This window comes from Cricetulus griseus (genome assembly GCF_003668045.3).
Source record: "Cricetulus griseus strain 17A/GY chromosome 1 unlocalized genomic scaffold, alternate assembly CriGri-PICRH-1.0 chr1_0, whole genome shotgun sequence".
Taxonomy (NCBI): domain Eukaryota; kingdom Metazoa; phylum Chordata; class Mammalia; order Rodentia; family Cricetidae; genus Cricetulus; species Cricetulus griseus.
This window is the reverse complement of record NW_023276806.1, coordinates 148,322,957-148,346,877: the sequence shown is the minus strand read 5'-3', so window position 1 is coordinate 148,346,877 and position 23,921 is coordinate 148,322,957. Positions and strand designations below refer to the sequence as shown.

Sequence of the window (23,921 nt, the reverse complement as noted above, 5' to 3'; positions counted from 1 at the left end):
ATGAATCACTTATGCTTAAGGAGTAGGGAGTTTGGCTTTAACTCCTTGCTCGACTGTCTCTACAAATCATCATGAATTCTACAAAAATTCTCTGTATTTATTTACACAATTGTTGATTTTGATCAATATAAACTTATGGGTATTTATTTTATATCATGAGTCATAATCAAATGATATTTTATTCCCCTTGTTGCTCAAAGTGTTCCTATTTTGGTTAATAATTGCTTTATTGTTGACTATTATGTTGTTTGGATGTGTGTGTGTGTGTGTGTGTGTGTGTGTGTGTGTGTGTGTGTGTGTGTGTGTGTGTGTGTGTTGTGTGTGTGTGTGTGTGTGTGTATGATTGTTGTTTATGCATATCTGTTTATCATTCCTTCTTTTTTCAGCATCTTTTTCCTGACACTACAAGATACTTATCCCACACAAACATAATTTCCCACCCCTTTCCTATAATAAACTATTTCTCAGTAGAGTCTTGATCCGTTTTGTTGGAGAACAGCCTTAGAGGACTCTAGGTGTCCAAACACAAATTGCACCTGGCAAAGCTAAAACAATGAAGGCAATTGCAGTGGGGATGAGTAATCAGAACTCAAGCAGAGCTCACCTTCCCTAAAACAAAGAGTTGGGAGGTTTTAGAAGAAGGGGAGATAAGGGGATATTAGGCCACCATAGATGCTTCTTGTCTTTGTGAAAAGGAGTTTGCTCATGTTCATTGGAAATGTTCTGTTTATAACTTGGAGTGAAGTGCTGCATGAGTTACAAGGCTTACCCTTCCCCTGAGATGGAAAAGTGCCCTGCTTTACTGAAGACTGTTTTAAAAGTATGCCACTCAGATCCTTAAGAAAGGCATTACTGAGTTATGAGGCTCTTCAGAGCCTTTTTCAAAGGCATAATCTCAAAGGAACTGAGAAAGAACAAATTCTCTAAAAGTAAAAGTTCTCAGGAAAACTCTACATTTAGGGTGGAAAAATTCATTCTAAAGCTTGAGTCATCTGCAGGGGGATCAAAGGCCACTGTGATTTAATTCTCTTTGCCTTCTGGGGTCCTAATTTTTCACCTTGCACTGTCAGAGCAAGTGAATATCATTGCGTTTTTTAACTCCTGTATTTATCTATTTTCCTATCTTCTGTATATAATCTATCATCTATCTACCCACACATCTATCATTTGTTTTATGTATTTTAAGATGTGACTACAGACTTTCTAGATTGAAGCATTCAAATATATATTCACAATCTGGTTGTATAAGACCAGAAATTCTGTATTCAGGTGTTAATAATAGAGCCACTTACCATTTGAAGGTCTACATTAGAATGTAACATGCATCTCTTCAAAACACTAGTAGCTCCAAATATTCCTTCCCCTTTTGTCTATAATATCTATCTGTTTCTGCTTTTATATTCTCTATTCCTCTATGCCCCAAAACCGTTGTAGTCTGTGTTTAAAAAGAAAACAAACAAACAGCAAAAAAGGAAAGCAGTGATTGCTGGAAGGCTTATCAAAGTATATTAGAAAAGACCCCAGTAAAGATTATTAACTTAATGTTAAGAAATACCTGAATTGTAGCAACTTAATGCTTCAGGGATTAAAACAGACACAGGCTTTAGGGGGTCGTCTGTCACCCCACCTTAGCATCATTCTGTATTAAAGGAAATGCAAATGCACACTGACACATTTCACCTCAATGCTGTAGCATATTGACTATTCCAGCCTTTGCTATCATCTTGTCAACTCATAACCACTCACAGAAAAACTGGGCTGCTAGTAGCATCCATTAGTTTCTTCAATGTTCAAGTTCACTATATTAGCATAGTGACTTCAGAATTGTACTTGACTCTGAAACACCGTTGACATTCCTTGAGTAGTTCAACCAAATTGGGGAAAGTTCTATTTCTACCACACCATGCTAAACATTGAAGTTACTATTACAGTGTTTCTTATTAGTCGCTTTAAAGATACATAGATTAATGTAAAAGGGGGAACCATCTGTCTGGTAGCAAAATTTTTGGTTGCAATTTGTTGGGTCCAACCTGTCTTAGCCCCACATTGCAGGGGCCATTTATTGAGGACAGATGTCTTTGGGGGCTGTGATCAGAACAAGCCGAACAACCCCAGGTCCAACCTTGCGTGGAGGAGCGTGTGGATATGAGAAAGCTAACTATCCAAAGGTGTTAAAGACAGACAGAGACACCTGGTCATATCAGGAGGGCAATCAGTCAATACTGAAGGCCATGGTTTATTGTTCCATCATCTTAAGGAACCATCCAAAGGAAAGGTGGGGGCAATGGCAGGAGACATCTATTATCATGTATAAAGGGCTGATAGCAAATATTTCTCTTATTCCTAGAGACACTCCTTTGCTGCTTGTACTCAAACCCTCAGGCACCCCACACCAACACAGCTCACTAGCCTTCAGGGTGGGTATAGACTTGCCCTGGCCCAAGGCTATTGTTATTTAAAATAGGAGCCATTCCCCACTGAGGCTAGACCAAACAGCAGCTATTAGCCAACATCTAAAAGATAATAGAAATTCTGGGCTCTCCAGAACTTGTGGCCTGATGGAATAGATTTCTAAAATATATGGGCCCTGACAGCAATTTTTCAGTTTTCTACAAAATTTAACTAAACCTTTCTCCAATTTTTGTAGGCATTTCAAAATCACACGGGAAGCCACCCAAACTGATTCATTTTATTGCATATTTTTTATTGGCATCTTTGACTTTTCACTGACATTAGATTTCCCAATACAAAAGACAGGTACTCTCATGGGAACTTCTCATGGAAATATTAATTTTACATGAAATTATCTTGCATGGGTATGGGCAGGTGTTGAGGAGGAGCTCATGGACAAAACTGTCAAATTTGAATGTGCCATGGACAATTTCCTCCAGCTGAATTCATTTGAATAGGACTCATTTAAAAAAAAAATAAAAAGAAAGTTCCTGCCAATGTTCTGCTTGTAATAGGAGAAAATGAAAGTGGAAATAGCCCAACATTCTGTGTAAGAGTATAAATAAATGATCCTATTCTTATAACAGCAGACTGCTTAGCAACACATATCAGTGCTGATACACTTCAGAGGCTCAATGGTAAGTGAAGGGGGCACTTATTTATATATATTTCAAACCAGAATAACACTGTGTGTTGCCCAGGATTATGTGACCATGCAAGGATTTGCATGGGAATAACAGACCCCAACTTCTAGACAGGGGTATTCTTGGGAATAGAAATGGTAAGCAAAGGCTTGTGACACCTACGTTCCCATGAAAGATTTAAAAATAATATAATACTGCCATATAGTTCTTTAAAACACACTTTACTCACATGTATGCCAATTTATGTATTTTCTATAAATTGTTTTCATTCAAATGAATAAATATGCTTTATAATTCTAATATAATGATATGAATATGGAAATAACTTATGTGAATTTTTGCTTTGAATACGTGGTATGTTGGTCATTTAATGACTCATTGGGATCTATGAAGCTTGTATTTAGACTATTTTTTCAAATTCTTGTTTAATAATTACACTTATTCAAAGTAAATAATACATTCTTCCTGTCCTAAAATCTCTTCCTTTCCTAGTACATATGGCTTTCTTCTATTTTATTATAATATACTCCTTTCTCCTTTACTGGCTTGACAGAGCATACTCACATTTGAGAACTCCATCAAATATAGACCTCAGGGGAATGCAGACATCACAGCATAGATTGTCATTGTTTGTTGGGCTAACAAGTTAAATCACACTTATAAATTTGTTTTAGGGTAATATAAGCACAATTCTTTAAATGATTATTTTTGTATGTGTATAACTATTTTGAGCGTGGGGTGTGTGTATGTGTTCAAGAGCATTGGCACACATGTGCACACACATATGCAGCCATGTGGGTACCTCAGATTGAAGTAGAGGGTCTTTCTCCAGAGTTCCCCACATTGTTTATGGGGGAAGGGTCAAATGTTGAACCTGATGTACAGTATATCACCCAGTCTTGCTAGCCAGATAGCACAGGATACCCTGTTTCCACCTTCTTACTATGTTCTTACAGGTTGACCAAGATACCTGACTGCCTGGCATTTATGTGAATATTAGGTCATAAACAGGAGTGTAGCTGTTCCTTTGTCCCTGCTGCCCAGTCCCAAATGACCACATAATTTAAGCTTATATTAATTACAGAATGTTTGACTTATAGTTCACGCTTATTACTAGCTAGCTCTTACAACTTAAATTAACCCATTTCTACTAATCTACATTTTGCCACATGGCATCCTCTCAAGAATCTTGCTTCCCCAGCCGGTGGCTTATTTCTCTCTCCCTCTGCACTGTCTGTAGTTTCAGTTTGGCTTTCCCACCTGGCCTTATCCAACAAGAGCAACGCATACTCATGGCATACAGAAAGATTTTCCCACACCACTGGGGATCTGAAGTCTGGTCCTCATTCTTAAATAGAGCAAATGAGTTGACCGCTGAATCATCTTGTCAGTCTAATTCTTTCCAGTATTAATCAAGAATTCTGTGAAAAATCTTTAACCTCTTTAAAAATCAAGCAACCTCAAAGTGTATTTTTGGGGGGGGGCACTTGTCTGGCTTATGCTTCTGATCCTGTATTATATGCCTATATTCATTTGTTGACTCATTTACTTTCATAAGTGACCTTGGTATTAGCGAGAGGAATAGAATCTACCTGCAATAGATAGTGAACATATATAACACCTATAGATTCATTTGTCTTCCCTCATCCTCTTCCTTTCCCTTCTCTCTCTTCTCTTCCTCTTTCCTCCTTGTCTATTCCTTTGTCTCAACTCTGTCTCTATGCTTTCCATTTATCCCTTCTCCTCTATTTCTTCTCCTCTCTATATCCCCTGCTTTTCCCTCCCCAGACCCCAGATTGCACACATTCATCTTACTAAACCAACTCTTTTTGGAATGCTAAATTTGGGTCAATACAATCAGAAGAGTTAATGGAAAGGAACTGAAGCTAATGACCTTAACTTCTGGGAATAAAACTTAGCCTGAGTATCTGAGTCTAAAATCCATAGAACATAGACAAGTGGTATAATTATTTATAAAAGCACATATCAAAGAAAGTGTAGTAGCACCTTAGAGTGAAACAGTGTACATTCCTCAGTTACTTCTAAATATATATCCAAAAGAGTGATTGTTTTATAGTATCAGTGTCAATTTATTGACAATTGAAAGAATTAAAGAACATTCTATATTTATACCAAACCCAAATATCCCTCTGTGGCAGCTGCTCTTAATTGTTAGAGTATATAACAATTACTTGAAATACAAATGACCATCCCCCATCCCATGGATACTGGTTCAAGAGCTGCATATAAACTGCATTTCTCATAATTTCCCTTATGTTGATATTGAAACTAATTGTGGAATTACAGCATCATTTTCCACTTATTTCATGACTACTTTTCTATTTCCTTTGATTGCTTCTCTTCTCCAGACTTCCCCTAATGCTAAAATATTACAAAGCCAAACTTTGGTCAATTGATGTTATTTCTGGATAAAACCAAATCTGATGATATTCAAGAATATTTATATCCCAAGATCTCTCTACTATTGCAGACACATATACAGATGCCCACCTAACATTAACTTGTTTTTTTAATCTTACATTTCCTAACAGAACTCTCAAACCTGTAAGCTTTTCCCGTCAGCCTCACCTTCAACTCCAACAGGTGATAATTCAAACCGTATTGCTTAGTGTGAAAATACTGAAATCCTCCCTTCACAGAGTCCAACCCATGAGGATGTTTGGCTATCTCTCACCATCTATGCTATTACCTCCCTAGTCTTAGGTGTTACCTATCATCTTTCAGAAAATTGTTATACCATAGTCTTCTACCTATGCATCCAAAACTCCTCTTCTGTCCTGTTTGTCTCAGGTTTGTTGTTGACATAGCAGAAATAGTGATGAACAGATGTCAGTTTAGTGTTATTTTTGTCTTCAAAGATTTCCCATCACACTCAAAATGAAAGACAAAATTCTTAAAATGGAATAGGGATACTTTTTAAAACTTAGATTGGCTTCCACCTTGTATAATAAAAGGAACAATAGTTTATACTATAGGGATTTTTTTTTTTTACATCTTCTCTATTATTGAAGCAAGCAAATAATTGCTTTCAGGATGGGTGTAACTCCCTAGAGCTAGGAATCTGCCCAATGGAATCTGTGTTGGTTGCATTATAGAGCCTGTATTGGTTCAGTTTAGATATATAGCTCTGTCCTTTCCAGACCTCTCTCCTTACAATGCCTAATGGGAACATGAAGCTGCCATTATAAGGAATCTACTCTTCCTCTCCCTGTCTACTTATGTTTCCCTAACACTCTTATGACATATTACCAAATCTTGATGGGGAAGGGTAAATTAAAATAAAGATTACAGTGTAGCTGAAAGAAACTCTTGAGAGCTTGGTCCTGTGCATATTTGTAGAAAATACAGAAAATGGTCCAGGAAGGTGCCTCCAGATGGTAACTACTTTTCGTAGAGGACAGGACAAGTGGGAATCTAAGAACATTACAGGACAGAGCTTCACAAGGGAAAGAGAACTGATTGGTATGCAGATGCAACTCATCTTACTTATTTCCTCAGTGTTTTGTTCTCTGTTGTCTTCCCTCACTTCTTCAATTTCTTGTTTCTTGTGGCAAATGAGTTGCCAGGGGGTGGTATGAAATCATGGGAAATGTCCATCAACTGTTTAAATTTCATGTTTTGCCATTTCTCAGCAAAGAATTTTTCTTAAGCCATATATCACATCAAAATAATTATCCTGTCTCCTGGTTTCTGCACAAATATTTCAGCTTAATTTGTTCTTTTCTCCCATCAAACAATTACAGTTTTAAGCTCTTTATTTAATGATACTTGTTTTTCATTTAAAAAAATACCCTTTCTCATTTGTTTCTTCCTGGGAAGACATTAAGGTTATGATGTGTTCTACAAACAGTGTGTAACTAATAAAATGGAATCTACTATTATAAAAATGCAAGATAGCCAGGAACTGAAAGGAAGACTAGCATTTACCAATATGTTGCTTTCTCAGCAGTTATGGTCTATTGTAAGATAGCCTCTTACCTAGCTGAGTTTACTCTTAACATAACATTCACCAGGCCTTCTGTTCATAACTACTCAGAAGAGGTTTGACAAATGACATGTACTCATTGCTTTTCTGGAAGACTCAACTTTGGTTTTCAGCACAAAACCTATAACTCCAATTCCAAAGGATTCAATTCCTCTGCCCTCCAAAGGAACCTGCACTCATGTGCACATACCCACATGGAACCACATACTTACAAATAATGAAAAATAATGCATATTTCTTTTTGAAATAAAAGTAAAGATGTTTATTTCCCAAACTAAGTATGCATAAACACACATACAGAGAATCTCTAAAGACACTCCAGAAAGTATAATTAAAGTATTTTATTTGCTTTGGTTTTCATGTAGGATACTGTGTGTTGTCTTTATCCCACATTTAAAATAAAGGTTGTCAGTAGTTTGGGGTATGACACTTGAATTATTGAAGAAATGTGATCAATATTATTATTGTAGACACAATAACAGTCAAAGGTTATAAAAGTATGGGACCACGTGATATTGAATATCAGGAAGCATGGTAAAGCTTGCAAGTGATGCTGAGTTAGGATTATCTTGTTTACAGTGTAGAGCAGACACCATGACTGTCTTGTTTCTTGTTAATTTTCTTTTAATCTGATGTAGAAATAAGTAATAGCTGTCAGCTGTGTTGTGATTGTTGGTCAGATTTATGTGCTTTTGTAATTGAGTCATATAATATATTCTTTGCATAATGAGGTACTGACTGAATTTAAAGTGTTCATATGTTTCACCAAGGCCTTCAATTTGCTACTTTATGAAAACAAGTTTGATCAACGAAAGATCTGGCTTTGCTAGTCTTCAGATCTGCCTGACTTAAGGAAGTGGCTAAGGACACAGTGACATAGTTTGCCAATGCTTTTTTCTTAGATGATGCCTTATATTTTCTCCTGATTTCCTTGATATAGAATAGATTTACAGAGACATGTAATGACAAAAGATTAAAAATGGAGATTTTTCAAATTATAATGAATGGAAATTTTCACACAATTCCTAAATATTATTTTTAGAAGTTTTCATAAATTTCCCCATTTCCTACAAAGGATCTGGCGGTCCTGAACTTTCATTTGCTCACATGAAGAATATCTAACTGTTATAAAGAAGATCTAAATCTCCCAACTTAAAGTACTCTCAACAGATATCATGTAAAGAGGGAAATCTGTCTATTTTGTTTACTCTTGAAATATGTCCTTCCCATTCTTGCTAATATGGTTCTGAAAGGAAGAAAAAACTAAATATCTTAATGGTATTAAGAATAATGTCCATGACAGGGGACTTACCTGAACTCAAGACATTTGCCATACCAAGATTTTAACTTTCATGACACTGGACATCAATCATGACTTGGTATGCTAAGGGTGATGGCTGGTCAACATCTGGCCTTATGAATAATGTCCTGACATTCAGGGTCTATGAATGTGGACCTTGGCACAGCCAGTAAACCCTGAGCCTTTTAATTCTGAATCTAGTTGTCCTGATCCACTTCGGGTCTCTATTACTTAAGATAAAGCATCCTGGTGTGGCTTGGGTTACAGAGCCCTTGCTAGGGGTGGTCAAAGGAAAGAAAGACATGACAGACACACACACACATAGGAAGAGTGAGGCTGGGATCGAATGGGGTTCTCTGATTGCTACCACTAATTCTGCAACCCAGAACTTAGTGTGTTTATTGGGTACAGTGCAGGAGAGGGGGCTGGCTAGTCTTTGTAGGAGGTCTCTGCTGGTGAACAGTCTCAGCAGGCTCTAACCATCTTGGAGAAAGAAGCTTCAGTTGCTACACTTTGCACATATTGATCAATCATTCATAAACATTCATATTCAAGATTCCCAAGAAAAAACTTTGCCAGCCATCTTTAGCCTGGCCATATGGTTAATGACATTCCAAATTTTCCCATGGATCTTGGAGTCCTTAGCATTGGCATGTCCATGACAAAATATATTCACCCAAGACTTCACTGACTCAGGGCTTCCCCTGCTCTCTACATTCAGGAGTTCAGCATTCATACCTTAGTTAGGAGTCAGCCCGACATGTTCTCTCAGTTCCACTCACTAGTGTAGCCTCAACTGCTAGCCTCCTGAATCATGGTGGTGACAAATCCTTATGATATGGCACTTCTCTGAGGTTATTGAGACAATCAGGGCTTTGCTACAGAGACAAGAAATTGCCAACAATTTTCTTTTCCCTGGTCAACTAGAATCCTTCAAAAGGCATCACTTCTCTTGTCTTCTGGATTTTAGCATTTACAGGAAGAAAGACATTGACATGTCATCTTCTAGACTCCCTGCTATCACCCTCTTCCTTCCCTCCTCTGCTCCCAAAATGATATTTATGTGTTAACTGCTATATCTGTTCTTCAATTGGCATCATGGACTGTCTTCTTATATGTTGATTGTCTCTAGTCTTTTTTCCCTCCATATTAATATTTAAAAATTGTTATGCATAAGTATGTCTTTTTAATGGCATTTTCATCCATGAATGCCACTATACTTTCTTTTTATTCTTTATCACCCAAGATTTTTCCTGTCACTCTTGAAAGTCAACCTTGGTATGAATTTTCAAGTTAAGTGTGTGGCTAAAAGTTATCCACCATTTATATCATCCAAGGTCCACTCTGGCCTTCACTAAGGTAATCAAAAGGGAAAGTGAGGAAAATTTTCCAAAAATGCAAATGGCCTCATAATCTTTTAAAATACTGCCTTCTGTAGTTGTGTTCTTTCTACTTGGCAGAATTCCAGCAAAGAAATGACTATTTCAAGGTAAAAGTCATGTTATTGTATAGTTCATAGGACATGAGAATGACCCGAGGCTTGGGAATGTGAATTTATACATCATTACAATTAAAGAGATTGTTATGGCATACTTATATTATAATTTATTGTTTACCCTTGTACCACCAACTTTTTGTAATCCCAAGCAGGTTTTGTACTTTCAGTACTGTAATAATTTCAGTTATACCTCCCAAATCATCACCTTTTTTTAAAAACAGATTTTTATTTTCATTTTGTGTGTATGAATGCTTGCCAACATACACATCTGTGCACAATGAGAGTACTTGATGCCTGAAGAATCCAGAAGAGGGCATAAACCCTGTGACTGGAGTCACAGATGGTGGTAAGCTACCATGTGAATACTAGGAAACAAATCCGGGTTCTCTGTAAAAGCAGTCATTGCTCTTTACCACTGATCTAACTTCCTGCTTAACCTCAAAAATTTTACAACCTGAACTAAAGCATACTTAAGGAGAAGAAAGAACACATAGACAATTTTTAAAGTAGAAGACATACATTTGCTAGACTTTAGGTTCACGAAGGACCTTTAGAGAATATAAGTATCTTTATAAAAATAGGTTTTTGTATTAAAATATTACCATTTTACTAATAAAATTATATATTGGAATAACTATAAATACTTTGAATATCCTTTACATGAAGGCTATGCTTGTAATTTAGGAAATCCCTTCTGGTATGTGCAGTCAACAAATAGGAAACTGAAGTCAATAAACTCGGAAGGCTGAATTCACCTTCCCACAAATTGGGAAAGTCAACTAATTTTTTTTTTTTTGCAAAATTCAAAACATGAAAAATATGCTATTGATAGGAAACTCTTAAGCTATGTTTAAAAACCGGAGGTAGTGTCTTCTTGTTTGAAGTAAAGAGGTATTTAATTGTGTTGTTAAGAAATTACTTTGGGTATATACTGGGGGAGAAGGAACTTCAAATAGCAGCTTTCAAAATACTCCTAGACACTACCAAGGAGCAGGAAAGCATAAAATAAAGAAGATAAAGAAAAAGGGATATGTCTGTTACTTTAAAAAATAAAATTCATGTCAAGATAGAGCTTACAAAGAAGCAGCCTATAATTTTAATACACAAATTTCTGAAAATAGGAAAATAATATTTCAGAAATGCTCATGCTCTGGGAAGGAGTACATTGTAATAGATAAAACATCACTTACTTGTTTGTTTTAGCTTGGCTATTAAGATCAGACCACTCCAAAACATAAGTGTCTGTCTAGCTAATGCCATGGCTACCTTTGTTAAACAAGACAGATTTTTGGGGGAGGGGATGTTCTCTGAAACCCTATAGTCTCTTTAGCTCAGACCAGTCTCAAATTTGCTATATAGAAAAGGGTGACCTTGAAGTTCTGATCTTCCAGCTTCTATTTCCTGAGTGCTAATCTTATATACATTTACCACTGTGTTACCTTATGTGGTAGGTAGGGCTAGGGCTTCATGTGTGTTAGGTATGTACTCTAATAGGTGAGCTACATCCCCAGCCTGCACAAGACAATTTGTAATTCAACTACTCTTGTGACCAAAGATTGTAACTGTGGAGAAATAGCAACTTGGAAGGTAATGCTGACTTTTAGGAACTTAGCACTAGGATTGTGCCCAATATATTTCCTCCACTATGAATTGTACCCGTGTATTTCCCAATTAATATCAAATTGATTATAAGTTATTTTCCAAAATGACTTTACACAAGTTGATACCTGGGATCATTTCTTATTATTTCTTACCAGTATTATTATCTTTATGGCCTCTCTGTTTATCCATTCTTATTTTGTGACATTTTCACCGTAGTCACTTTCCTGTTGAAACAGCCAAATAGTTAATAATCCCCACAGTTTGTTGAATTATGCATCCTACAAAGTGTCTGGGCAAACACACCTTACCCACCTTCTTGTCTCTCACATAATGTGTTAAGTCTTCACAGAGTAGTATTTGAAACATTCTTGTCATTTGTTGGTTGTTTGTTGTTACTCCTTGTTTGGCTTTGTTCTTACAAAATTTGACTTAAAGTCACCCATTGATAATAACTATGGAATTTTCCATCTGTATTCAAAGCTTGAAGTCATCTGAAATGAATTTTTTTCTCCCACTTTAAAGTGTTTGGTTCTTGTCTCTTGGAAGCCATCAATTTTTTTGATATGAAAGGAAGGCAGGGTGGAATGGGGAAGGGAAGGAAGGAAGAGCTGGCAGGAGGTTAGGGAGAGGGATTGTGATCTGGATGTACAAGAGAAGAATCTATTTCTAATAAAGTAGCGTTAGGTTCTGCTTTTGCTTTTATATGACTTTTATGAAACAGTTTATACTATTATAAAAATTCTACTGTATTAGTGCTTTCTAAAATTCTGTCTTTTCTGCTGTATGGTTTTCTTGTGTGGATACATATATCTGTCATTTGGAGTATGTAGATCAAACTGAATTCCAGACACATTGTAACTGAATTTTAAATCCCTTAACCATTCCCTAAACTATAATTCTATTATACTAAAAACCATGTTTTCTTAAGTATTTCAGTATTGTATATAAGCACAGTAGGACTTATACTTTAAATTACAATTAATTCAGTTACTCTAGTAGAGACTTTAATGAGCATCATGAGGCTGGCTTCTAGTTCTAAGAAAAACACGATTCATAAAATATCATACATGCATGATATTCCAAATAGAGTATTGCTTTCTGAAACAAATATAATAATAGAATATGGTACCTTTCCTCCTTTCTGTTCTTGATTTTCATTGACTCTGGGATGACTTCCTGTTCCTGCCTTAGGCCTTACAGAAAGTAGTCTGTGCTATTTCTGTGTATGTTCCATCAGACAAAGGCTTTGACTCACATTCTGACAGAGTGTTCTGTTCTCTGCCATTGCCATGCTGAGAAACTTTTCAAAACTCACAAGCTGTAAATATTGTTTTGAATTATTCTCCTAGCATTCCTAGTCAGCGAGTTCTTTTTACAAACCGGATATCATTCACTTGCCTCTTATATCACTGGATTCAATTCCATTATTTTTAAGCTTATAAGATTTTAATTCTACATACTGTGTGACCTCACAGGACACTGTCGTATTTAAAGTATTTTATTTGGTGTGTGTGTGTGTGTGTGTGTGTGTGTGTGTGTGTGTGTGTGTGTGTGTGTTTCATATGTGAGTCTTGTGTGTGTGTTTGTGTGTGTGTGCCATTTCTGGTGCCTTTCTCTCTGTCTCCTCTTTCTCTGTGTCTCTGTCTCTCTCTCTCTCTCTCTCTCTCTCTCTCTCTCTCTCTCTCTCTCTCTCTCTCTGTGTGTGTGTGTGTGTTGTGTGTGTGTGTGTGTGTGTGTGTGTGTGTCTGTTGGATCTCCAGAGCTGGGACTCCCAACCGTCGTCAGCTACCTGATAAGGGTTATGGGAATTGAACTTCAGTCCTCTGAATAGACAGTAAATTATTTTAAGTATTGAGCTTTCTCTTCAGCTCAGCCCAGCTCCTTTCAAATTTCCTTACTATGTTCCGATGAAAATTATAAAGGCTAAAGTCGTTTTCAGTTGTGATCCGAATATCTCTTCTTCAAAGCATTCCTGATTTCTGTGACAGTGGCAGATTTGTATGTAAAGCAAATTCCATGTATCAAATCATGTAATGATTTCATCATGACAACCAATCATCTCTGCTCAAGTGGCTCCAAAAAAAAAATCACAGACAAGGCATACAGAGCAAGTGGTTTTGCCACATCCTAACAAAGCTATAAGGCTGGCTCTTGAAATTTAAATTTCATGTGCTTGTCACAAGTCAGTAGTTATTCTTTCACTGCTAGTTTTTAGCCATGTAAAGATGAAACTAGTAAACATGAATGTTCAGTTGGCATTGACTGTGGGGCTGCAGATTGCTACTCATGTACCAAAAAGTCATAACTTCTAAGTGATTTCCACTTGTTAACAGTAAAGATGAACAGTCTCGCTAACAATTGTAATGTTAAATATCTAAAATAATCCTATGTAGAACTCCTTGTCTCTTTGGCTTATTAATGAATACATACTTGTATTCTCTATGGAAAACTATTCCTTCACAGGAGCCTATGGGCTTGGGATCCCTTGTTTAAAGTTTGTCTTTCTTTTTCTTTCCCCTCTCCAATCTTAAAATCAATGAATGCATGTATTATGCATGATTTTCAAACTATGTGATATGAAACAAAAATAATAACTTCCATCTAAAAGGCAAGAGAACTAAACTAAAAAATAATATATCACTTTACCTGATGCTGAAAAGGTAAATGACATACTAGCAAAATAGTCTCATATATATATATATTGATTGGCAAAAAGAATTTATCATGACTTCTGTTTTGTGTTCTGTGAGTTAAAACTATTAAATAAAGCAACATGTCCTTTGTCTGGTGGAGTCTGTTATAAACAGAATTGTCATTTGGTTGTCAGTTGAATCTCATCTAGGACATTGGCTGTGATAGTCTATGCTTTTCTTGATTGCAGAGAGATATTGCCAGTGTTAGAGGAAAATGGTTATATTAATAGAGCTACAGATGAAGACATTTTATTTGGGTTTGTATTTTTGTTAATTTTGGGGAAAGTATCTCTTTTCATTGTAATAATGTAATATGTTTTATGATCATGGGTTTACACATAATTTCATAGCATTCAATTACACTTTACAAATAAAACATAATTTCTTGGTGTTCTTGTTGATTCTGCTTGTGGGTGAGTAGTGTAGTCCCATGAGTCTGAGAAAATAAAGACTTGCTATTAGCGTATTTCTTCCTATCATAGTCATAATTATTTGTATTTTGCTATGTAAACAATTGAAGTGACACTTTTGTAGTATCTGTTTCTGTTGTTTGTCTTATTTTTGGGGTTCCTCATTGACACAAACAAACTGATGAATTTTAATTGTATTTTGTGATCATAGAAACTCATAAAGCTTACACTAAAACTCCTGCATGCTGAAGATTTTAATAGATTTCATATTTGTTCTCACTCTCAAGACTCGTTTTATTTTCCCTCATACATGGAAGTGCTATTTCTATTAGTAAGCAAGGCTGCTTACTTGCAGAGAGGAAAGAAAGGGGGAAATGATATTATATTATATTTTAAAAGTTAATCAGCCACTTCAAAAGAAAATTTGACACTATAGCATGTAGGTTCACATGCATCTTCTGATACAGCCTGAGGCAACAGTTAATTCTATTCTGTAAGAAAGAGTCTTCTCTTTCTTATTTAAACTTATAATAAGTTTCTTATTTCTCATTTTCTTGAAACTTTCATTTCTGTTGTCCACCTCATTATCTGTGTTTTTATCTGTTTGTTTGTTTGACTATGTGTGTGTGAATAGACACCTAAAGATGCTATGGTATTTTTGCACAGGCCAAAGGGAAACCTTGGATAGTAAATTTCTTCCTTTGAATATGTTTCAAAGTTAAGGTCAATCTTGTTTCTACACCTCTCACTACAGTAATGGATCACTGATATTCAGAACAATTCTCCTGTCTCTACCTCCCAACTCATCCAGCTTATGGAGGCAGACACTTCATCTGGCTTTTTTGTGGTTTGGGAGATGACACTTAGGTTGCTTTTAGACTTGTGCATCAAGGGCTTTCACAAGCAGACATATTTCCATGGCTTATTCTCTGAGTAATTTGTAACTTTCATATGAGCTGTGTCTTTCATGAAGGTTATCCTCTGTCTGTCCTCTTTTTACAGATGGGACTACCCTACTGTTTGCTCATAACATTCTCTTATTGACTCAGGAAAAGGATGTTAATTGTAATTTAAGGATGCTATTCTAGCAATTAGAAGACTGATATAATGAAAAGAAATAAAAGATTAATTCTTAAAAGATTGAGACAGCAAATGAATAAAGGAGAGCAAGAAAAGAGACCTATCAATAGAGGTAACCATTATAGGTTTAAGGAGAAATCTGGCACTCCGGAATTGTACGGAGATCCCCAAGGATGACCCCAACTAGGAATCTAAGCAATAGTGGAGAGGCTACCTTAAATACCATTCCTCTGTAATGAAATGATGACTACCTTAGATTCCATCCTAGAGCCTTCATCCAGTAGCTGATGGAAGCAGAAGCAGAAATCCACAACCAAGCACTAAGGAACTCCTGGAATCAAGTTGTAGAGAGGAAGGAGTCATGAACAAAGGGGTCAAGACCATGCTGGGAAAACCCTCTTAAACAGCTGACCTGAGCAAGTGGGAACTCATGGACCCCAGTCTGACAGCTGGGGAACCAACATAGGACCAAACCAGGCCCCCTGAACGTGAGTGTCAGCTAGGAACATTGGGCAGTCTATGGGGACTCTGGAAGTGGAGCCAGGATGTATCCCTAGTGCACAAATAGATTTCGGGAGCCCATTCCCCATATAGGGTTACTCTCTCAGCCTAGATACACAGGGATGGTCTAGGTCCTGCCTCAAATGACTCGACATATTTTAATGATCCCTCATGGAAGGTCTCACCCTCCCTGGGGAGTGTATGGGGAGAGGTCTTTGGGGGAAATGGGAGGATGGGAAGGAGAAGGAACTGAAATTGATTAGTAAAGTAAGATTATTTCTAATTTAAATAAAATGTATTTAAAAAGCCTAAATATAGAAATGTATCGATGATTATGGAAATCGTTGCTTTACCTTTTAGATTACTAAAGCAGAATAGTATCAGGACCTCAAACATAATCTTAAAGAATTCTAATAAACTTCCCAAACATTCCACTAATGCCATTATATTAGAGAGTAGTGTTCCATGGCATGAGCTCATACACATACGTATTCACATACTTATCTCACTTTTCAGGCACGATGTGATATGAGTATGATTTTTATTATTGCCTTTCTTCCTTTGCTGTTTGTATTGCCACTTGTTTTTATCTTAGCAACCTAACTCTAAAAGTTACCACACATTTCCACCAGAAGAATTTTTGGTAAATATTCCAGGCTATCTCTTTTCTCCTCTCAGTGAATGACCACTTCCTGTTCTTTGTATCTCAGTCAGCTTCTCTGTCTTCTTTTATATTATTCTGACTAATCTGTCAAAGTTATCAGCACATTGTGGATGGCCAATGATAATTTAAGGAAGACAAAAACAGTAATTGTCTTTTGTGTGATTTATTCTATACTCACTAGAGTGATAAATATACTAACTCACAAAGTTACATTGCCAAATTAAACCATTGTCAATTGCATTATGCTAAACTCTAGAGGCCATTTTATGTAATAAGCATTGTGCAGGGCTTAACTCTTTGTCAGCATAATGAGTGGAGATAATAAGTATACAATTCCATGCCACTCAATATATTGTTGACCCATAGATGATTCATTACAATAATGGGAATATTACTGTAAACTATCACCAATTCCTGCCTAAAGGCATTTCTACAACCTCTCCTAGTGCATGCTCTCATTTCCATAAGAAGATAATCACTTTACACACGTTTTACTAACCTAATTTTAATTCTCTATCTCTTACTAATAGATTCCCATGGATGATTTAGCTGATATAATTAATAACTTGGGAGCTCCTATATGTTCAAGCCATTAAATTATCTTCCTTAACAGCTGATTGAAGAGAACAAATATAAAAAATAATATGTCTTAAGTGGCCAATATAAAATATCATCCAATTATTTATCTTAGATCATTTTAATCACCAAATTGATTGTTACCTTAACTGAATTAATTTCCACTAAAGTGGAATATTTGTTAGGATAAGTTCAAAGACAACATTTTCAAAGCATGGTATGTAACACAAATATTGGAGAAAATTAGAATAAATGTATATCATTGGTTTTACAAAGTTGATAATACTTTCATATGTCTTGCATATCATTGATTTACAAAGTTGATGTTTTAAAGGGAAGAACAAGCAGTTTTAGGGGTTTTCTTTAATTTAATTCTGAGTAACTCATCTATTCTGTAAAATGTCAAGAATATAATGTATTATATGTACATTAATATAATTATCCCATTCATTTACTCTGTAAATATTTATTGAGCTCTTACTACACAACAGAAACTGTGCCAAACCCATAAGCAGAAGAGGTTTTGTTCAATAAAAATTATTGAAATAGATAATAAATGGATAAATGAGAGGAAGTTATGAAAAAATTACAAAGAAGCAGAAGTGGTCTAGAGAGTGCTTGGAAAGAAGGAATTCTTGGACATGGGGAGAGCTTTATATCACAGTGAATATAAAAGTGGTCTTAGAATATAAAGAACAGGCAGGTGGTTGTGGCACTCGTCTTTAATCCCAACATGTAGGAGGCAGGAGAGGCAGGAGAGGCAGGAGAGGCAGGAGAGGCAGGAGAGGCAGGAGAGGCAGGAGAGGCAGGAGAGGCAGGAGAGGCAGGAGAGGCAGGAGGCAGGAGAGGCAGGAGGCTAGATTTCTATGAGGTTAAGACCAGCCTGGTCTACAGAGCGAGTTCCAGTACAGGCTCCAAAAGCTACACAGAGAAACCCTGTCTCAAAAAACCAAAAGAATATAAAAGACAGTTAGGTAATTCAGTTTGTGAAGAAAGGAGGGATATGAAGAGAGAGGGTTGTGAAGAAAAGAGAGACAGATGGCTATAGGTGTAATTTCTGCTAAATCTGCAGTATTAGTGAAGTTCAGTTATATTTACAGGGGCGACGGCATAGAGTTATAGAGAAGGAGATATTTAGAATTGAGAGCAAGAGTTTGGGTGTATGGTTATTGTTAATAGCAGAACAGAGAAATAGATTTACTTTGTTCCATTCTCCCTCTGGCACGCTTATGGGTAACAGGAGAGGGAAAGCAGCCACTATTGCCTTAATAATGCGCTTGCACTCAGTTGTGTTTATGTGTGATTTAGGATTCATTCCATGTCTTCTCCAGCATTCCTTCTGGGTTTCTTCTGCATGTATCATGAACTTGGGATTTTCTAAAATTTCCCAGGGAGCATCAGTAGCGGTCTCAGCATTTTTGTAACCACTGTAGATGTTAAAGGCAGTGGACATGGCACAGATGTCACTGAAGCTTGTGGCAAATGTCTCAGAATTCAGGACGCACTGCTGCCATGGTGCCACTCTATGTGCCAGAGGCATGATTGGCAGGGATTTGTGAAATCCTGACTGAAAAACAGAGATAACCTCCTTTGGATCTTTCCTTCTAAGTTTTTTTTTTTTTTTTTTTTGTCAGAACTCACAGTATTTTTATAAGACACTTAACAAGCTGTGACAGATCACTAAGTAGAGTGGATTCTGGTCTCTCTACTAGAATTTGGAGCAGTGTAGATTGGTCCCCAGGAAACATCTGTAGAATTTCATGATATACATAGAGAAAGGGTTAAATGAGAAACAATACTGAGCAACTAGCCTCTTTTTAGATTATGAAGTCTTCCTTCTTGGTGTTGAAGAATAGAAGAAAAATTGTGTGTTTCCTTTGGTTTTGATGGGATTCAGTGTCTGGCATATAGATCACCTTTGTTCATGTTTTTGTTTCACTAATCATCTTTTATGTCAAACGAAATACATGTAACAACTTCAACTATTGCATTAACTAACTGGCATAACAAATGGTGAGAGTAGGCTGGTTTTAAGAAGAGAACATATTCCTCACAGTTTTTGGCATGAAAAGTCTTAAATCAAAGTGTTTGTATAATTGGTTCTTTTTGAGGACCATGGAAATAAATATATTCCAATTTCCCTTCCTTGATTCTGGATGGCGTTTTCTCTTGACTTCACATTGCATTTGCTTTGAATGTGTCAGTCTATTTCAATTCCTCAGTTGTAAATATAGTCATATTATGTTAGAAAACACCAAATGATATCAACCTGATAATCTTCAAAACCCTGTTTTCAAATAAATTCACACTGAAAGATACTGAGGTTTAGGATTAATTGTATTTTTGGAATACAAAACACAGCTCCAAATAAAGCCAAATAATTATGTTTTAAACCTCAAATTGTTTTATAATATATGGTAAATGGCATGAACAGAAATAATAGAGTTAATGATTGAATAGAGTCTGGGCTTCATATTTGCATTTTATTTAAACTAAATGACAACTGTTCTAGGAAAGATTATGTTCCATTTAGAATTAAGTCAGGTGTGTGCCTTGATCATTCTATAACTGGGCCCAGTGTAAAGAAGGATGGGAACTGGGATTGTCATGTAAAACAATCCTGTTTCTAATTCAAGTTAAAAAAGAAAATGTGGTACATAGTGGAGTATTACCCATCTCCAAAATAAAAATAAAAGAAGGATAATGGTCATGAGCTCTGTAGTACTAAAGCCAACATGTTGTCTACGCCCAATCCAACATTGATTCTTCTAGTTTATACTAGTCCCCTAACCACACCATCTATATCAGTATCAGAAAATTAAAAATATAATTCTCCCTATATTGACAACTTGCATGGAAAAATAAAATCTCCAAGGAATAAAATATTTGACATGCTGGGAGCTTAATTTTTCCCTTTTTCCTGATATACTGGTGTATGAGCTATCCCCCCTTTTCTTCCTACCATTGTTCTTGACAAAAGTAATATAATCAAGAAAAGTATTGTATTGGCTCACAATATAAGGGTATAGTCTAGCATTGCTGTTAAGTCCTGACCGAAGATTGAGATAGCTGATCAAGAGGCATCCACAGTCAGGAAGAAAAGACAGTTGTTGTGTACCTTACTTTCTTCCTTTTGTGCAGTTCAGAAACCCAGCCAATGGGATGCCGATGCTCACAGATGAGCAGTCTTTCCACTTCACTCACCCTAATCCAAATAATCTCTCACTGACATGGCCAGTGGCCAACAGTGTTAAAACTTTACAAGTATGCCCAGCAGTTCGTCTCCTATTTGATTCTAGATCTCAGCAATCTAATAATGTTGACTATTGTAGCTGGAGTCCTAGGAAAAAATGATTACAATTTTTGGTAATGGATTACAGAGACTACGAAAAAAACTGAAGCATAAAATCTCGAACATAAGTGCTGTATAGGATTCTGTGATAGAAAGGGAGTTTAGAATGACTCTTAAATCTCTGATTTGAAGAAAGTCACCTTCCAAAGCATACATGTGTATAGAGCATCATTCTAAGACAAGAGGGATGGAGACGTTCAGTTCTGAGGACATGGCTTTTGGGGTACTTCATGACATTCTGATGTCATGCACTAATTAGTTAGAATATGAGCACCTAAAATGGTGGCAGAGGCAACAGCTAATCTTCAGTACCCAAAGTGAGCATCAGAGAGACACTGAAGGGTAGGAAAATCCAAACCTTTATCAGGAATAAAGTGCATGAAATGACAAAATATTTTATATTTCTGATTATTTTGACTTTCAGCTTAATCTTAGAAACAATATTTATCAACATGAGTATCATGCAACTGGATTTATGTACATGTTGTTTTCTTCAGAGGGTATGTATTGTCATGTTGGTCAATATTTAAATGTTTTGAGCAGCAAAATATTCCACACTCATATCCTTTGATTTACCTTATACCAACATTTCAGTGCATCCAGCTGCTTGAAAAAAGAAACCTAAACTTATGGGTTCCACTGAATTTGAGTTAGTTTTATTTGTTATTTTTGAAGCCCAAATATTGTCAACCAAACATTAAAATTATTTGGGGGCTGAAGAGATGGTTTACTGGGCAACAGACCTAGTTGCACAAGCTTTAAGATCTATGTTAGAATTCCTGTTACCCAAGTAACAAGCCAGGCAGGACCAGGTGCACAACAGTAACCTAAGATTTCTAAGAAAGTGACACAGGAGGATCACTGGGGCTGACTGGCCACCAGCCTACTTCTGGGATCAGTGAGAGAACCTGTGTCCCAGGGAATAAGGCGTGAAATGAAAGTGCAGGATACCAGAATCCCTCCTTTGCCCACTGCCTGCATACAGGCATCTCTCACACATCTACATATATAACCTCCATACTGTTAAGTATAATTTGATTTGGGGACCATCTTATTTCATAGTTTTCTTTATTTTCTTTATTCAATGCCAAAGCATTATAAGTCAGCAGATCCCATAAATTAGACAACAATGCCATCTCTACCACCACGTAACACTGCCATGTTTAATACCTTTTTGCTTCTATACATCATGTCTTACAGGATAAAGGCAATAACATGAAAGAATACCAAAGAATTCAGGAATTGAAATAAAAAGTTAATGGATTATTTAAGTGATAAAATTTTGAGTAACAGTTTCTTCCTATCAATATACTATCAAAAAAATCTACAGTGAGTTAAAAAAAAGCATAAGAGTAAAGAGTCCAGGATCATTTATCATATTTGTTTGAAAACTAAGCATCAAGTTTATCATTTTATGAAACAAGAATTTTAAATTGTAATATGTGTTAGAAAAGTATTAAATTTTGTCAAAATTGTACTATTTAAACAAAATCTCTTTGAAGATTTTTTGTGTATTTTCATTGTCATGATAAAGTAATTTACTTATATGTAAGTAAACAACATTTTGACTCTTATATGACAGATATTACTAATTTAATAGCAATGATTCTCCTGTTGGATGTCCTTATATATTGGCAAAGAGTAAAACATGTATAGAAATAAACTAAAATTCTCATGTTTGTTTCCCTTCTACCTTATTTGTAAAGTGGACTTTGGTCTTTTTGATTGTGATAAATGCTTTTCTAAAGCATAAGATTCCAATATAGGGCTGGAGAGATGGCTCAGAGGTTAAGAGCACTGACTGCTCTTCCAGAGGTCCTGAGTTCAATTCCCAGCGACCACATGGTGGCTCACAACCATCTGTTATGAGATATGTGCAGATATACATGAAAGCAGAATGTTGTATACATAATAAATAAATAAATAAATAAAATCTTTAAAAAAAGATTCCAATATATGCTAACAATGAGAAGAAATTCAGGTTAGCTAAGCTCATAACAATTAAGAACTTGATCAGAAAGAGATAAGGCCTAGTTCTGGCTATGTGCATAAAGCGGTCAATTTCTAATTTGTGAGAATCCTCATAAAATCAGGTTCATGTGCTTTGTGTTTTTATGGTCAATTGGCTTCTTTGGCAAGGTTGTCCTAAGTTATTAAATAATTAATGTTAACATTTTCTGTAAATTCTAATTCAACATAGCACCTTCATAAAATGCCTTTGACAAGTTGTATTTGTCTAGTTAATTGACATGAAATTAGTAAGTAGGCCGTCTATTAATTTCATACTTAGTGTTTCATCTTAAATTTGGATTGAGCATTGTGCTTAATGCCAAAAAAGATGAATAATACACAAAGCCCAACCTTGAGCTACTGTGAGTCTAGAATAGAGTATACCAGGGAATATCTCCACAACAACTGAGGTCAATGAGGCTTGTGTGTATTAAGAACTTGACACCAAGAGAGAGGACAATGAATGTTTCCCAGAGAGTGGATAACTGTAAACTTTAAAAGTCAGTTAAAAATTACAAAAGAAAATTTATTCTTAGCTTTGGACCAAAACATTGCAAAGTAACAAAAGGGAGTTGAATATATGTAGTTTTGGTTGGGCTAAAAACATATAAAAGAGCAGTTGAGGGTGGGGAAAGGAATAGAAGCTAATCCATCAAGTGTCTTTTGTATTTGTGTGAGGGGTTTGCATGTTGTCATGGAGACGCCAAGGAACTGTTAAGTGATTTTGAGTGAGGAATGATGAGATGCTGTCTGAGTATTAGACATGTTGATAGGTAATATGTTGACATTAATAGATATTTGAGAAAAAAAGAATCAAAAAAATGGAAGAAAAAGAATCACAAATTTTGTCCTCATAGTCTCTTAGGGATTCTATTTACTAACTGTAGGCTATATTCTTTTGTTGCTGTATGTTTAAGGTAATTCTCTCTCCTTAGTTTCAAACATCTACTCAAAGTCAACTGTGGGTGAACAGAAACTAGTAAATGGGAAATTCCAGCAATAAACAATTCATAACCTTTAAACCATTCACTGTTCTGAGTAGCAAGGTAATATCTCATGCAGCCTTTTTTGCCCTATGTGTGATTCAATCATCCTTCATCCCCTCAAGCACACCTGCTCCTCATCAACTTCATA

The 23,921-nt window shown here is 36.0% G+C and overlaps 1 protein-coding gene across 8 annotated transcripts in view; it reads left to right on the top strand.

The window, feature by feature from the left end:
* Window positions 1-23,921, top strand: part of LOC100752430 (liprin-alpha-2) — a 438,469-nt gene that overhangs the window by 196,976 nt on the left and 217,572 nt on the right. The window contains exon 1 of one of the 8 annotated variants that reach the window (XM_035450813.1): window positions 3,037-3,089. The exons of the other annotated variants lie outside the window; for them this stretch is intronic. Coding sequence (XP_035306704.1) covers window positions 3,087-3,089 — 3 coding nt within the window. The 5' untranslated portion in view covers window positions 3,037-3,086. Of the gene's footprint in view, window positions 1-3,036; window positions 3,090-23,921 lie in introns of those variants that run through there. 8 annotated transcript variants of the gene reach the window in all.